This window comes from Oncorhynchus nerka, linkage group LG15 (assembly GCF_034236695.1).
Source record: "Oncorhynchus nerka isolate Pitt River linkage group LG15, Oner_Uvic_2.0, whole genome shotgun sequence".
Taxonomy (NCBI): domain Eukaryota; kingdom Metazoa; phylum Chordata; class Actinopteri; order Salmoniformes; family Salmonidae; genus Oncorhynchus; species Oncorhynchus nerka.
This window is the reverse complement of record NC_088410.1, coordinates 79,830,517-79,847,661: the sequence shown is the minus strand read 5'-3', so window position 1 is coordinate 79,847,661 and position 17,145 is coordinate 79,830,517. Positions and strand designations below refer to the sequence as shown.

The window sequence follows — 17,145 nt, the reverse complement described above, 5'->3', positions numbered from 1 at the left end:
GAACAGGAAATAATGTTTTTCCCCCACATTATAATTAGCTTATCAGACATACTTGTTCCGTGGAATTCCACCCTGTGGCCAGCCTTTCATGTCTGCTGACTGGTACATGGGGCTGCTGTGGGGGTGGTGTTGCATCATGGGATTCTGAGGCCCTCCCACACAACCTGGCATCATGTTGCTGGGCGGGCTGCTGCCTGCACCTACAAACGAGTGGTCCCCCTGCTGGCCCATTCCTGTAATGACAGCCAGGTCTTAGAATGAACAATGCATACTTGTAATGATGCGTTAGAAATAGCAGTTAGAAAGAGGACAGTTAACATTACAACCCCTTTGAATGGGCAAACTCCTCGTCAGGAAGGTATGAATGGGAAAGGGAGTAGGGACAGGAGTATAGAGCCCTCTATTTTAGAGAATAGACAATGGAGGAAATGCTTCAAGGCTAATAAATAAATAGAAATGTATCCTGGTCAGACCATAGTTCCCGCCGTAGTTGAACTGCTGCTGTCCTGGCTGGTTCATGGGGGGTCCTGCCATTGGGTTGTCCATGCCTGCAGGGGCTGTGATGTTCGGTGGGGGGCTGAAGCCTCCTGCTGCAGCCTGTTGCTGCTGCATTAGCATCATCATCCTCTGTCTCCTCATCTGTAGTGTCATCATCTCTCTGCTGCGCTGAGCCATCATCTGAGCATTCAGGAATCCAGGCTGCCCAAGCAGACAGGGGAAAACACTAATATGACTACAAGCATTTCACTACTCTCGCAATAACAGGTGCTAACCATATGTATGTGACCAATAAAATGTGATTTCCGACATGGCAACGGGATGGGTTTAATCAGTGTGTGTGTGTGTGAGAGAGGGGTGGTCTGCCCTACCAGATGTTGATTTTATGAAACATGACATGGGAGGGGTTTGACTACCTACCTGACTCCCCATACTGGGCTGCATCCCAGGCCGCAACGCAGGGTTTCCTGTAGGGGTATTCTCCATCTTGATGCCCATACCCTGACGGGTCTGGTTCATGAACTGCAGAGGGAGAGAATTAAGTTAGTCACATTTGCCATCCATATAGGTGATCCACCTGCTTTCGTTCAAGTGCCTCTACATCTAGACATCACAATCAAATATAGCCTTTTCTGCAACTTTGAAGTGGCGTGTGCCATATGCTCATACCTGCTGGCCCTGTAACCTCTGCACCAGCTGCTGTCTAAGGGGCTTGATGGCACTCATCATGCGGGGTCTCATGTTGGTGCGGGGGTGGCCCATATCCCCCATGCCAGGGAAGCCCCCTGAGCCTTGCTGGCCCCCCATCTGGTTCATCATGTGGTTGAAACCAGCAGGGGACTGGCCCTGCATGGGGTTACCCCCATAGGCTGACTGCATGCCCATAGAGGGGGGTCCTGGGTACCCCTGGCTATACATGGGCTTCTGCTCCATCCCCATGGAGGTGTCTGGTCCTGGGCCAGCGAAGGGCTCTGATGGGGGCCTCCGCCCCGGACCTGGCTGTGGCTGCTGCTCTGGACCATGAGTCTGGGAAGGAGAGAGGTTAGACATGGTCAATATAACAGTATGATTCTTGTCACATTGTTTAAAGGCACTGTAAATAAAAGACTCAGCTCCATGTTATCTGGAAGTCCTCATAAGGTACCTGTCCTACGAGGTCGGGGATGCCCAGGGCCCGGTCGATTTCCTCCAAGGCAATAACATCAGTGTTGTTGAGCAGAGAGTCCAGCTGGTCCAGCAGCGCCAGCTCATCACTCTGCCCCTGGCTGGTGGAGGGCGGAACCAGGAGCTCATCCAGGGGGTTCCCAAACTGACGCCTGGTACACAACAAGGAAGGGGGGTTAGTACAGTACAGGCACCAGTTGTACTGTATACAGAGGAGCCAACACAGTCCAGACCAAGTGCTAATTATGTTTGGGTTAACAGGAGAGAGCAAACAGATGAGGGGGGAACAATGAGGCAGACAGCGAGTGTGTATAAATGTGTGCTTGTTTATGATGATGGTTTTTCACCTATTTGTGTTAGTGGGTGGTCTGTCCATTCCCATGGCACTGTCAGGCCAGGAGGGGGAGTGAGGTAGAGGACCCTGCCCACTGAAGGGACTCATCCCCATATTCACCTCATTAGAAGCTACAGAGAGTAGAATTCAGCATGAACCAAATCATACACAAACACGCATAGAGTTGGTCATAAATACTCAACCAAACTACATGTAATATTCACTCACCCCGCCCACACACTACATACCCATTTCCATGAGTTGCTGCTTCAGCATAGACCTGGTGTTGCCAGGTAAACTATTGGATCGGTTGACCAAGGGGCCTCTCATTATGCCCTTGGAGTTGAAGTCCATCCCTGGCCGTCCCATTGAGGGGTGTCCTGGTGCCCCCACAGGACTGCCACTGGACCTTGGCATCCCCCAGTCACCTTGCCCTGCCATGGAGGGCCGCTGTGGCATCCCCATAGCCCTGTTCATACCTCCTAGGGAACAGTCTTGTTAACGTCCATTAATTAAATACATCTAACTGTAGTACTGAACAGCAGTGCTGTCATTGGAGTGAAATAAGGAGAGGCCAGAAAAGTCAATAGATTGAGAGGTTAAGGGGCAAAATCCACATGCTGAAACCAATCAACCCAACGTAAGTGAGCAGGTAAATTTTTTGGGGGGCGGCACCACCCTGTGGTGGACACATACCCATGCCTCCAGGTCCTGGAAAACCGTTGGTTATGCCTGGCCGGATAGGGGCCTCCATGTTCTCCAGTTTGATGAGGGTGGGGCAGGGGACGTTCCTCCTCCCTGCCAGGCCTCCACCACCATCCAGGGGCCTAGCGTCCAATGACAGAGCCCTTTGGAGGGGACCACGCTGGGCAGACATCATGGCTCCTCTCCCCCCATCTGGAACACACAGAGGAAGGGTCAATACAGGCTAAGGACAAACACTATACATATGGTAAGGATGTGTGGTTTGCTGCATAAGTCATTTAAAATGTGCAACATATTAGCACTTCTGGAATGATCTATTCAGAATTAGCAGAAACTCATGCTAGTTTACCATGCAAACTTTCTGGGCCACTTCCCCGCTGGTTTCCCCCTTTTCCTGCTCTGGAGTCGGGCTCGGGATAAAACCCAGAGCTGGCGTTCCTGCAGCCTCCAAGAATTGTCTCCAGGGTTTCCAACTGGGAAGGAAAACAAACAAATGTTACTGTTAACAAGCTGCTCTTTGCTGAATAAATATAAATCAATTAACCATAGGCACAACATCTCTCCCTACCTCATCAGGTGGTTCAGTCTTGACCTTCCCCACCATGGGGTTGGGTTCAGAGGTTGTGACCCCTGAGGCTCCCCTCCCCTCTAGGTCATCCAGCTTTGGCTTGACATCACTCCTAGCCCCTTCAGAGTCATCCTTGTTGAGGAGGTAGTGGAGGAGGGCATGAGTCTTCTCCTTCTTGGGGCTGTGCTGCTCTTGCTTCATCTCAGCCCCCCTTGCTCCTGGCCCCAATCCTGGACCTCCTGGCCCAGCCTCTGGACCACCATCAGCGACCTTTCCCGTGGCCTCAGCTGTGATACGGGCCACCTCATCTGGGGTGTTGCCATTCTGCAGCAGCTTGTGGAGTATCTTGTGCTTCTCCTGCAGGGACTGGTTGGCAAAGTGTGCTGCTGCAGCCCCTGTTCCTAGGCCTTGCTGTCCCACTGCAGCAGTGGAGGACGACACACCTGTGGAGGGGCTGGGCATACCCTGCATGTCGTCCTTGGCCTCAGAGCCCATGGGGGTGGTGCCAGGGCCAGCCTGGGGGTTATGGGGCACCAGCTCCTCTGTAGGGGAGGTGAGGAGCTGCAGGAGCTTCTTATGGCCCCCCTTGTTGTCAGGGACCCGTCGGTTGGCTTCTCCCCAGGCTGGGCCCTCCCTGTTGGCCTGGCTGTCTGGCTTGTCTGAGGTCCCCTCTGTGGTGGGGGTGTGTTGCTGCTGCTCCCCTCCACTGGCCAGTGAGCTACTCGGGCTCTTGGAGTCTGAACTGCCTGGTTTACAGACCGCGCCCTGCCACTGGCTTTGTCCCTGCTGGGTAGAGTTGACGCTTGGGGAGCTGTCAGGCTTGTGTGCGGGGGGAGAGGTGAGTGCAGGTAGAGAGGTGCCCACCCCCTCACTGATGGCCTGGAGGGCATTTAGGGAGCTGCTGGAGAAGCCAGTGCTAACTCCAGACCCCACTGGGTGACCCGAGCTCATGGGAGAGTGCATACCTCCTGGGGAGAAGGGGCTAGCGCACATTTTGGGGCTCCCCCTTACTCTAGGGGAGCCCATGATGTTCTGCTGGGGGGCATTCATACCTGGACTGCCCTGAGGGGGGCTAGTCATGGCCCCCATGCTGTACCCCGCTCCATGGAACGGGGCTTGCTGCTGCTGAGGATGCTGTAGATGCTGCTGATGCATTACAGGGAGGCTCATCTGACTCCTCTGGTTCATCCGATTTATCTGGTTCATCTGACTCATAGAATTAATCTGGTTCATGGAATTCATCTGAGAGCTCATTGGATGCATGGAGTTTGTTTGATTAATGGAATTCATCGGACTCATATTGTTCATTGAATTCATTTGAGAGTTCATTTGATGCATCGAAGGGTTAATTTGATTAATCGAGTTAGTCTGATTAATACAGTTCATCCTGTTAGCAGCATACGGGGGCCCGGCTCTTTGACCCATGTGCCCCTGCTCTGCCCCCGTGCCGAAGCCCCTATTCATGCCACCCATGCCCCCTCCAGGAGCCATGTTCATCTGGGTGTTGGGGAGGCCCATGCCCTGGTGCCTCATCACACCCCCCTGGTTGGTTTGGAAGCCATTCTGCTCCCTGGCAGGGAGAAGGAGAGGTCAGGAGTGGAAAACACTATCTACAATACAGTAAAAACCTCAATCTGACCTACTACAACTGGACAAAGAAAACAGTCAAATCCTACACTGAGTGGGTGATGGTGATGCCATGGTTCTGAGCGCACCAAGCTGACATACTAACCTCTGTAGCAGGTGGGTAGAAAGGAAGGTGGGTGGCTCATTGGAGGTGTGGTTACGACACAGTTCGCTCCTGGTTTGAGCAGTGACCGGGGTGCCGTCGGAGAGAGAGAACCGGTAAGATGGCGTCTCGGCACGGCCATGCAGAAAGGCTGGAGAGAACCATGAAAACAGAAAATGAGACTGACCAACCAACATGCTTATCACCTAATAGTAGTCTGTTATAAATTAGGAGCAGAGATGCTTTGTACTTGTGCATGTATTGCTCAGTATCAAGGTGAGACATTGAGAAGTCATGGTTATATTGCAGGGAGCCAGAAGAGAAGAGTATAGCAGAGAGAGACATACCCTCCTGGTAGTGACGTTTGTAGGACCAGGGCTGGCCCTCGCTGCGATGGAGGAACATTTGCATGCAGCGCCTCACCAGATCCTCCCAGCCTGGATGCATGGTAGTGTGGAGAGAACTCTGCTGTTCGATCTCTATCAGTTTGCCTATCAGACAACACAACCAAAGGGCAGGGATCACATACATTGCAACCAGGGATCACATACATTGCAACTGTATTCTTATTTCGTTCTGAAAAACAAATGTTCTGTGTGTCCCAGACTCAAATTCATGTTCTAAAAACGGTACAGTTCTCAATATATGCAGATCAATAGACATTCTCAACAGTTCGAGAGCGTGTTCGGTTACTCAGATTGAACGAATGGCGCGAGCATTTGAATAGAGAATGAACACGTGACTGTAGTGCGTTTACAGTAGTCTCACCTGAGAGCTCATGACGGGTGCTGAACCTCTCGGTCCTCTCCACTGCATTGACGCGACGGGCCACGCAGATCATACACGACTGCAGGTCTGGACATACACAGCCACAGCCCAGTCAGTATACACAATCATTCTCAAATAAACCTAGATCAGGCTCTACAACACTTCTGTCCCAGTTCCCATAATACATTTACAGAAAGTCAATGTGAGAAGTACAGCAGGTCTGCGTCATAAATAGAAAATACACATTTAACTGTTACACATGATTGAGGATGTCCTGCCCCTAGTCCGCTACCTTCTTCCTCCATCATGGCACGGGGCTGGGTCAGGGCGAAGCACTGCATGGTCTCGTAGCGCTGCCTGTTGGGACCCTCAGACTGCCCATGGTTCTGATGGTTCTGTCCGTGACCGTATTTCACCAGCATACGGCAGTTAAAGGTGTGGCTCTTCTGCCGCAGTGACTCTCCTCCCCATGACACACCATTGGGTGCTAGATGAGATAAAGGGACACAATAATTACTTTCATGCCATTCTGCAGTGCCACTAAATAAAAGTGAAATGGCATATGTTCAAGTTTTATTGGGACTGTGTGTCTCGCACTGTTGTTCTTGGGCAGGTTCTTGTGCAGCTGCTCCCGGTCATCCTCATGGAGGATGTTGTAGACAGAGGTATTGATGAGCTCCTCCTGTTTGTACTGTAGGTACTGGGTCACGTTGTCAGACACAAACACGACACTGCCCTCCCGGTTCACCACAAACAGAAACCCATCCAGGGCCTGAGGCAGAGGAGAGAGGGGGAGATAATTGTGTTTGTCAATAACTATCAATACTAAATGTTTATGACCAGCTGCACATAAGAGCTATTCACAGTCTTGTATGTCACCGATTCAACATAAGGAGGTGAACCTAATTCCACTGCCCTTTGACCCCCACCCTGTCCACAGGCTAACCTGTAGTAGCAGCGGTCCCAGATGGTCCTTGTCAATGACCCCTTGACCAGTGGAAGACACATCTGCCTTCTGGACGTCGTCATCGCTGCATGAACTCTTCCCTGCAGAGGGACAAGGATCCACAGTCACTTCACATTAGATAAATAAATCAAGTTATTATAGTGCAACATTGCAGGACATAACTCTAAACAAGCAGCTTGATATCAATTGTGGAATTGTGATGATAAATTAGAAACATAACTGCAAAAGAGTTTTGCAGGAGACTGAAATTAGCCTACAGACACCAGTTATCCAGCCAACCATGTCACAGTAGAAATTACCAACTGTCCACCACCAGAAGGCAATATTAACTAAATTTATACACATCTAAAAATACCATTAGATTAAATCATGATATAGTTCAGTGTTCAACATATTCTGATTCGAAGAGAAATTCACTTGGACGGAAGGGAGAGCTTGAACAATAGATTTGAGTTCTTAATTTAGAGTCACAAGGCTAACAGTAATGTGAGGGAAGAGATGAAAGAGTATAACTAAATTAGACAGGAGTAAATGAATTGGAGAAAGAGGGCAAGAGGTGTGGTTAAAAAGTAACAGAAAAAGAGGGCCTTCATCATTCACTGCCTGTAACTACGGCAACTTGGCTGTACAAAGCTCCAAGCAGCAGCAGCCAGCTGTGGCCCTGGGGTGGATACCAATCCAATAACTTTCCTTCCTTCTCACCTTCCTCACTGGTCTAATCCGAGTGGATTGCATCGGTATAAACTGCACATCATTTACCTGAAGGCTAGGTGGAGCTAATACCATACTGCTTACACGATCCAACCACTTCAGAGCCACAAAGGACAAAGGGGGTTTATGGTGCTGGAATCTCTCGCTTGTTTTGAGAGCCCTCCCCTTCCACCCTGCTCTCCAGTCCCATCAGTCTCCCAGGCTGGGTCTGCCACTCCAGTGCAAACAGACACATGAGCCTGGAGCACCATGGCCTTGAGCCATCACGACTCAATTACAGGTGTTAATTTCTCCCAAACACAAACACTGAGTCCAGGCGAGGCAGCCACCACCTAACAGCTTCATCACTGACAGTCTCTACAGCCCAGTTTGACACGGCATCCTCCTAATCATAAAACCATGCACTGAGCAAATACTATAGCAATGATTTATGAATGACTTACCATGTTCTCCCGACCTTTTTTTTGTTAAACTAAAAATCAAAAACATGCTGATATTAAGAGCACACTAGTGGCATCAGTAGAGCATTGGGGAGCTGGTACCTTGCTCTTTGATTTGCCTAATCTGCCGGACGGTTTCCTTGAGGATGGCACATTTGTCTGGCTTCACGTTGAAACTGACCATGTTGCTGAGGTTGGCAGAGATCAGCTCGGCCAGCTCCTCGATGTATTTACTCTCCTGCTCCCTTCTGCGCTTGTCACACCTGCAGGGTGGGGGAGGGTACGGTCAAATGTCACCATGACAACCACACCTATCCCTCCATAATTAACAGAAATCCATGGGAATGAAAAATAAATATTGAAGCCAAGGAAAGCGGCATTTCACAGAGGCTAGTGAGGAAAGAAAACTCTTTGCTTGTAAACACACTAAGACAGGTACACACAAAAAGAGAGAAAGGAAGGAGATGCAGACGGAGGCACAGCTCCCAACAGTGACTCGCCCAAGGCCTGGTGTATCACAGGTGGAGATCTTGCGTTTCCGTTCGGAGCACATGGGCGCCATGGAGTTGTCTGCCACGCCACTCATCCTCAGCACATATCAGCACCTGGGGAGACAAGACAGATCTGAGACGCAGACACTGACTGACATGTGACCAGTGCTACTGACTGGCTTATTGTACTTCATTCCGCTCCGATTTATGCATTAGAGGAAGGGTTTCCAGACACTTTTACTCAGGCCCCACTTCCAGCATTGGGGATCATCTCATCTATTTCTATGGGCACATGCACTGTTAATGTCACACACACACAAAAAAAAAAAAAAAGTACACGCCCCTCATCTGCAGAAAAAAAAAATTTGTGCAGGTTTTAAAGGTCATTTTCTTGCAATTTTATACATTTTCCCATTGCTAATGTGCATTCATGTGATATGAGTGACTCAAACATAACTAAATCCATGGGCTAAAAAACATTAGCTGACATGGGTTAGTTGATCTGGACATTTCTGACAAGTTATAAATAGCTACGGTATGCAATGACTGATATGACAAGAGGAAAACTGATGTACTAGCCAATTTCAAAATTGCACCTTGTGCATTCTACTATTACAACTTTTAAGATTAAGTTGAAAGCCGTTCTGAGCCCCCTCCACTGCGTTAGGCCTCTTCTTCGTGCACCTTGTTCAAGAGGTTTGTCCTTTACTACTATTATTCCATATACTAACTACCAAAATCCCTTTGCTATTTCTTTTGAATTGACATATTAACAAAGGCGATTCAGACAGTAAGCCGAGTTAGCTAGTAGCTATACAAGTCTCCCTACATAGCATTTGATAGGAGGAAAATCACATCTGTTCCAGTGTGAGGGACTGATGATGTGATTTAAAGCCTCTGGAGAAATGGGTCATCCTGCGTTCAGCCTGCTGCTGCCTGCTCTACTCCTCCTTCTCTAGCAGTACAGTAGTCAAACACCAGCACAGGGACAAGCTGAATTGTGTACATGGAAAGCAATAGAAATGTTGGTCCTGAGATTAGACTATACTGCATTCACGTTTCCAACAGCCCCTGCCTCCACTACACACCTCTTCCCTTAATGTCCACTTCTCTTACCCCGGATCCTCCCTCTACAGCTGCTGTTCCCTTCTTCGTAGACACTGCCCTTGTTTTCCTCCCCTGGACGGGCCTTGACCCACTCAGGGTTCACACCAGAGGAAGACGGCCACTACTTTCCCTTTCCCGCACACAAAGAAAGAAAAAATACAAGTTCATTGTTCCAGCGCTTGAGAGGTAGGCTACGGCACACACACAGAAATGGGCAGGCAAGCACACTGGCACACAGACATACTGTCTTTCACACAATCGTACACACACACCCGCTATGAGCTCATCATTCTGTAGTGGAAAACTGCAGAATGGATGAGAGCCGTTATGCAACCTCAGTCCAAAACTGCAGGCTTGGACATGTAGAGCACCACACTCCTAGGGGGTTTCTCAATATACATACTACCGTGCTCCACACGCTCATGCTCCAAGTGCATTCTCCGAAGACGTTTTTGTGAAGATCAGATAGTGTGGAGAACACACAAAACATTTGAGAAGAACCCACACCCCCCCTACTGTATTACCTCATGCTGCACCCCCATTCACTGAACCTTCTTCCAGCCAGGACAATGGCAACAAATCGTTACAGTAGCTAGCTGATGGTTATGGAGTATGTGAGAATCATAATCTTACCAGATGGCAAAAATGACTAACTAATGTTAATGCAGATGTCAATTCTTCATGGGTAGCTAGCTAAATTATTTGTGGCTAAATTTGGCTTGCTAGCTAATAGAAGTTGCTAGCCTGTTAGCGCTATTGACTTAAAGGGTAAAAAAATGAATAAATAAAAACACTAGGCAAGTCAGTTAAGAACAAATTCTTATTTACAATGACAGCCTACCACGGCCAAACCTGGGCCAATTGCGTGCCGCCCTATGAGACACCCAATCATGTCTGGATGTGATACAGCCTGGAATCAAACCAGGGACTGTAGTGACACCTCAGATGCAGTGCAGTAGACCGCTGCGCCACTCGGGAACCCGGACTTACGACCTACGCACACTACAGTGGGTATTGGGGCGGCAGGTAGCCTAGTGGTTAGAGCATTGGACTAGTAACCGAAAGGTTGCAAGATCGAATCCCCGAGCTGACAAGGTAAAGATCTGTCGTTCTGCCCCTGAACAAGGCAGTTAACCCACTGTTAACTAGGCCGTCATTGAAAATAAGAATTTGTTAACTGACTTGCCTAGTAAAATTATTTTAAATTAAAACATTGTAGGCAGGTAGAAAAAAAATATGCCCAAATTACATGTATTTATTCACTTATCAATATTGTAGCCAGGCAACATACAGTATGCGATGTGATTGGGCAAGATTATAATCCGAAGTCAGTTAATTTTCTCTCGCTTCAGCTCAAACAATGGCCGCCATTGATTTCAAGAAAATGTGCATAATTTTTTACTTGGTTGCGTCATTATATATATATATATATTTCTGTGCATATTTTGTTGAAGCTTCAAAATATGCATAAACGGAGTATGCATTTGATTTGTGCTCCTCCTTCACATACTTTGATCTGGACTCTTACACCGACGCTCCCGTGCTAGGAGTAGTATGCATTGAGAAACACTCCTAGTCTCCTGTAGAGTGCCACCGCGGACACACTCCTCGTCTCTAAACCATACGTCTCCACTGCATGCTCCCTGTTCAATCTCCTTTTCACCATCCCTCTAAAATCTCTTTGCCTCATCCCCCCCACACCTTAGAGCAGAGTCCCGCTTGTCGGTACTGAAAGAAAAAGGTCAAGCTATATAGCTTGACTGTATACAAGATATAGGGGGAAAAGAACAAGAAAGTGGTTGTATAGGAGACTGCAGTGAAACGTTTTATTTCCTTGTACAAATCTTTCCGTTGCACAATATCATAAGGTGGTGCTGGTAAAGCATATGAATATTGGTTTCCTCAAATATTTTGACAACCATGCTGCCCAGTGGCATCAAACTGAATATATTTGCATACATGCACAAAACATTAAGAACACCTTCCTAATATTGAGTCACACCCCTTTTTGCCCTCAGAACACTCAATTTGTTGGGGAATTGACTCAACAAGGTGTCAAAAGCATTCCACAGGGATGCTGGCCCATGTCGACTCCAAAGTGTCCCACAGTTGTGTCAATTTGGCTGGATGTCTTTTGGGTGGTGGACCATTCTTGAAACACAGGAAACTGTTGTGAAAAACCCAGCAACGCTGCAGTTCTTGATACTCATTCAAAGGCACTTAAATCTTTGGTCTTGCCCATTCACTCTCTGAATGGCACGCATACACAATCCATGTCCCAATTGTTTCACAGCTTAAACATTATTTAACTTGTCTTCCACCCTTCAGCTACACTGATTGAAGTGGATTAACAGGTGACGTTAATTAATAAGAAATCAGACTGACATGGTGAATCCAGGTGAAAGCTAGAGCATTCCATTTGTTGTTCGCTTTTACTTAAACTTTTCGACAGACCTATACTCTGAAAAGGAAGGAAACAAATGTACAACAGATAGATATACCCTTTCTATTTCAGAGAGTCGTCTCGTCTGAACAGAAGCCCACCATGAACAAGTCACAACACGCCTGGCATTATGTAAATTATCCTGAATCAGCCACTTCTGACAATGTGAAACTTGCCCAGAGATTGGGAGATGTTTGTTCCAGGTACGGGGCAGGTTTTAAAGTGATAGGAATTGAAAGCGGTTAACGGTTTTATAAGACAGCATAGGCCTACAAAGTTTGTTGAACTAGATTGAGAATCTGGAGAATGAGGTGCAGTGTAAATGGCATAGACTCCACTGCACATGTTCACACACCTTCACCTGATTGTGCCCAATCCCAATCCCATTCAGTCTATGACCTCTGTCTCAGCACAGCCTGTTAGGAGTGAAGAGACCAGTTCACACACTGTACACTGGCAGGTCTAAAGCATGTTCTCTGACCAACAAAAAAAACTGAGCAGTAAAGGGTCAATGGATGCTACCAGTCAGTCTGACAGACAGGACTAAGATAAAAAGGTGAGAGTTGGTGAACAAAATTAACCAAGCCCAATGTGGCTCCTGAAAATTGGAACGTAACAAACTGCAAGAAAATGTGGCTATTTTGAGTTTGTTCACCAACTTGCTTTTATTAGAAATGTTTTAATGTGGACTATGTCCCGCCTTCTAAGCACTACAGTAATGAGCAACCCCATTGGCTGGCTGATACTATTTCGAACAGAACCCACACGCTTCTACTTCCTGTTAACTTCTAGGTGACAGGGGGCAGTATTTATGTCCAGATGAAATGCATGCCCAAATTCAACTGCCTGCTACTCATCCCCAGAAGATATGCATATTATTAGTAGATTTGAATAGACAACACTGAAGTTTCTAAAACTGTTTGAATCATATCTGAGTATACCTGAACTTATGTAGCAGGTGAAACCCAGAGGAAAAACCATTCAGATTTTTTAGGTCACTCTTTTCAATGGGAATCCAGATTTCTAAGGGACCTTCTTACAGTTCCTATCGCTTCCACTGGATGTCAGTCTTTAGAAATTGGTTGAGGTTATTCCTTTGTGTAATGAAGAAGTACAGCCATCTTGAACGAGGGTCACTTGAAGTGTACTGTTAGATAGAGGCGCGTGACCAGAAAGCTAGCTGCAGTTTGTTTTCTTCCTGTATTGAACACAGATCATCCAGTCTTCAATTTTATCAATTATTTACGTGAAAAAATACCTAAAGTTGTATTACAAAAGTAGTTTGAAATGTTTTGGCAAAGTTTACAGGTAACTTTTGAGATATTTTGTAGTCATGTTGAGCAAGTTGGAACCTGTGTTTTTCTGGATCAAACGCGCCAAATCAATGGACATTTTGGATATATATATCGACGGAATTAATCGAACAAAAGGACCATTTGTGATGTTTATGGGACATATGAGTGCCAACAAAAGAAGCTTGTCAAAGGTAAGGCATGAATTATATTTTTATTTCTGAGTTGTCGCGCCTGCAGGGTTGAAACATGGTTTCTCTCTTTGTTTACGGAGGTGCTATCCTCAGATAATAGCATCGTTTGCTTTCGCCAAAAAGCCTTTGAAATCTGACATGTTGGCTGGATTCACAACAAGAGTAGTTTAATTTGCTATCTTGCATATGTGATTTAATGAAAGTGTGATTTTTATAGTAATTTATTTGAATTTGGCGCCAGCGTCCCACATATCCCAGAGGTTAATTAAAATGTTTAATATATGGTAGAACTTCATGGGAACATCGATTCTAAAAAGAAACAGGAAGCCACAGAAGTTAGCATCCTGTTTGCATCCTCTCATCGTCCCCTGCATCATCACTTCCTGGATGTGGCCACCGATCCACAACATTTACATATTCTGTGCATCTGTCCCTTTCTTGCTCCATCTGCATCTTTAATACCCTCAGTACCAAGCAACGGTAAGCTTTCCCCTGTCCGTTTTCTTGGTAACCTAGTCACTTAATTTCCACATCATCCCCTAGACCCCATTGGAGGGGTCACCTGCATTATTCATAGGTCAACTTCCTGCCGACACACGAGAAAGTAGGCACTGCTAGCGTGGAAACTGTGCCTATGGGATCTTCCACGTAGACCACATCCTAAGGGGCTCCCACAGCAACTGAGAGAAAAAGGTACAGCTGAAGGCAGCTGAATATGATGGGGGAGGTGCAGTAGAAGGGAGGAAGAGAGGAAAAGGAGGTATATTAAGGAGAGGAGGAAGAGCGTTGGGCTGAGCTCTAGAGCTGCAGTGTCCCTTGGTCAGGACCAGAATAGCGAGGAACCGGGGACATTCCAGCAGAGCCTGAAATCAAGGCTGTAATCTGAGCTCTGTGAGATGCAGGCTAAATAACAAACATGTCCCACCCAAAACAAAGAAAACACAAACGGACTTACCATACCACAGCTTTCACACTCACAGCTACGCGCAAATGTATACATAACCACAACATACTAAGCCGACAAGCCATCAACCACTGATGATACCATCCTGAGAGTGGGATCGGTCTTTTGTCTTCAAATATAAAAATTGTGGCAGAAACATTTGGAGCCTTTCATTAACCATGTATAGCTACCCCCCTCACCCACCTACTAGACACACCCTTCCTCTTCCACACAGTCTTACACAAACAAAGGCATCTACTGGATTTTAGGACAAGTGCAAAAGGAAACAGAATTACTTCCTGTTTTTCTTCAAAGACCAACCCCACCTCCACCCCTGGAGCATGCTTAGGAGTTCTCACACTTTGGGATGACGACAGGTACATTACAATAGCTGCTGCTCACACTGCTGGAGCTTTTCTCCCGTGTCAACCCAGTGTCATATCCATTTTATACAATTGAACTAGACAGACTTGTGCACATCTACAAATGTGTTTTCACAACCATGTACAGTGCATTCATACCTATTGACTTATTCCACATTTTGCGGTGTTACAGCCTGAATTCAAAATGGTTTAAATATATTCTCACCCACCTACACACACACACAAAATACTCCATAATGACAAAGTGAAAACATGTTTAGACATTTTAGCCAATGTATTAAATGAAATAGTGACAAATATTCCCATCCCTGAGACAATTCATGTTACAATCACCATTGGCAGTGATTACAGCTGTGAGTCTCTGGGTAAGTCAAAGAGCCTTGCACACCTGGATTGTACAACACTTTGGATAGTGTATTGATACACTATCCAAAGTGTAATAAATAACCTCACCATGCTCAATGACGGCTTTTTTTTAACCAATAGGTGCCCTTCTTTGCAAGGCATTGGAAAACCTCCCTGGTCTGTGTGGTTGAATCGGTTTGAAATTCCCTGCTCAACTGAGGGACCTTACAGATAATTGTTTGCATGTGTGAGGTACAGAGGTGAGGTAGTCATTAAAATGCATGTTAAACACTAGTGTTGCAACTGATTACATGACTTAAGCACATGTTAACTCTTGAACTTGAAAGGGGTTGAATACTTTTTGACTGAAGACTTTTTATTTTACCTTTATTTAAACTAGGCAAGTCCATTAAGAAAAAAATTCTTATTTTCAATGACGGCCTAGGAACAGTGGGTTTAACGGCCTTGTTCAGGGGCAGAACAACAGATTTTTACCTTGTCAGCTCGGGGACTTGCAACCTGTCGGTTAGTAGTCCAGCGCTCTAACCACTAGGCTACCTGCCACCCAGGCAGGCTTTCTATTTTTTATTCAATATGTTAAAAGTCTAAAAATAGAACTCCACTTCGACATTGTGCGCGCACGTGTGGCAGTGACCCAAAAGACTAAAATGAAATCCATTTTAAATTCTGATTGTAAAACTAAAAGGTGTTAAAAAGTCAAGAGTGTGAATACTCTGAAGGCACTGTAAATGTGCCAGAGTTCACCACAGAATCCTAACAACCGTTTCATCCATTTGTGAAAACTCATACAATTCTCATGAAAACAGAGCGAGTGAGCCAGAAAACTGACTTGAGATAAAGTCAAAGAAATACGATACACAATGGGACTAAAGTGCAGCGAAGCAGACAAATGCCAAGTGTGTGTACATGTGCAGACTTCTAAAAACTCTAGGAAAGCCTCTATTATGAAGTACACTGGCAGCTCCAAATTCCAGTCAAACCCTGACGAAAGAAAAGCATGGGGGAAAACTTTAACTGTTCCTCGTCTGCACTTCAGAGCAGGACAGTCTGGAGTTAAATCTGGTTGCTCTCTCCTCCTCTGTCCATCCCAAGAGCCGTAACACACACACACACACCACATGTACAGTTTGTCCCATGTTTAATGAGCAGAAATAAAAGATTCCAGTAATTTTCCACACGCACAAAGATTATTTCTCTACAATTTGTATGCATCCCTGTTAGTGAGCATTTCTCCTTTACCAAGATAATCCATCCATCTGACAGGTGTGGAATATCAAGAAGCTGATTAAACAGCATGCTGATTACACAGATGCACGTTGTGCTGGGGACAATAAAAAGCCACTAAAATGTGCAGTATTGTCACAACACAATGCCACGGATGTCTCAAGTTGAGGCCGCATGCAATTGGCATGCTAATTGCAGGAATGTCCGCTAGAGCTGTTGCCAGATAATTAAATGTTAATTTCTTGCATAAGCCGACAACGTCATTATAGAGAACTTGGCAGTACGTCCAACCGGCCTCACAACCGCAGACCATGTGTAACCACGCCAGCCCATCCGGCTTCTTCACCTACGGGATCGTCTGAGACTAGCCACCCGGATAGCTGATGAAACAGAGTATTTCTGTCTGTAATAAAGTCATTTTCTCGGGAAAAACTCATTCCGATTGGCCGGGCCTGTCTCACAAGTGGGTGGGCCTACACCCTCCTAGGCCAACCCAAGGCTGCGCACCTGCCCAGTTCATAGATGAAATCCATAGATTAAGACCTAATTAATTTATTCATTTTTAAACAGTTCATAAGGAAATAAGTCAATTTTAATTAAATTTCCTTATATTAATATAAAATAACTGAAATTGTTGCATGTTGTGTTTTTTAATTTTTTTTAATTTTTTTATTTCACCTTTATTTAACCAGGTAGGCTAGTTGAGAACAAGTTCTCATTTGCAACTGCGACCTGGCCAAGATAAAGCATAGCAGTGTGAACAGACAACACAGAGTTACACATGGAGTAAGCAATTAACAAGTCAATAACACAGTAGA

The 17,145-nt window shown here is 46.1% G+C and overlaps 1 protein-coding gene across 3 annotated transcripts in view; it reads right to left on the bottom strand.

Moving 5' to 3' along the window:
• LOC115143358 (nuclear receptor coactivator 3-like) overlaps positions 1-17,145 on the bottom strand; it is a 33,948-nt gene that overhangs the window by 2,145 nt on the left and 14,658 nt on the right. The window contains exons 2-20 of one of the 3 annotated variants that reach the window (XM_029683683.2): positions 9,492-9,612; positions 8,385-8,489; positions 7,987-8,147; positions 6,713-6,813; positions 6,364-6,538; positions 6,059-6,253; positions 5,767-5,853; positions 5,346-5,489; positions 5,002-5,149; positions 3,270-4,839; positions 3,051-3,174; positions 2,693-2,893; positions 2,245-2,478; positions 2,010-2,127; positions 1,643-1,814; positions 1,168-1,524; positions 919-1,020; positions 474-699; positions 53-233 (exon numbers count right to left, since the gene is read on the bottom strand). In XM_029683683.2, the coding sequence (XP_029539543.2) occupies positions 53-233; positions 474-699; positions 919-1,020; positions 1,168-1,524; positions 1,643-1,814; positions 2,010-2,127; positions 2,245-2,478; positions 2,693-2,893; positions 3,051-3,174; positions 3,270-4,839; positions 5,002-5,149; positions 5,346-5,489; positions 5,767-5,853; positions 6,059-6,253; positions 6,364-6,538; positions 6,713-6,813; positions 7,987-8,147; positions 8,385-8,470 (4,382 nt within the window). In that variant the 5' untranslated portion in view covers positions 8,471-8,489; positions 9,492-9,612. The remainder of the gene's footprint in view (positions 1-52; positions 234-473; positions 700-918; positions 1,021-1,167; positions 1,525-1,642; positions 1,815-2,009; positions 2,128-2,244; positions 2,479-2,692; positions 2,894-3,050; positions 3,175-3,269; positions 4,840-5,001; positions 5,150-5,345; positions 5,490-5,766; positions 5,854-6,058; positions 6,254-6,363; positions 6,539-6,712; positions 6,814-7,986; positions 8,148-8,384; positions 8,490-9,491; positions 9,613-17,145) is intronic. The other 2 variants (XM_029683684.2, XM_029683682.2) reach the window with 2 other exon arrangements.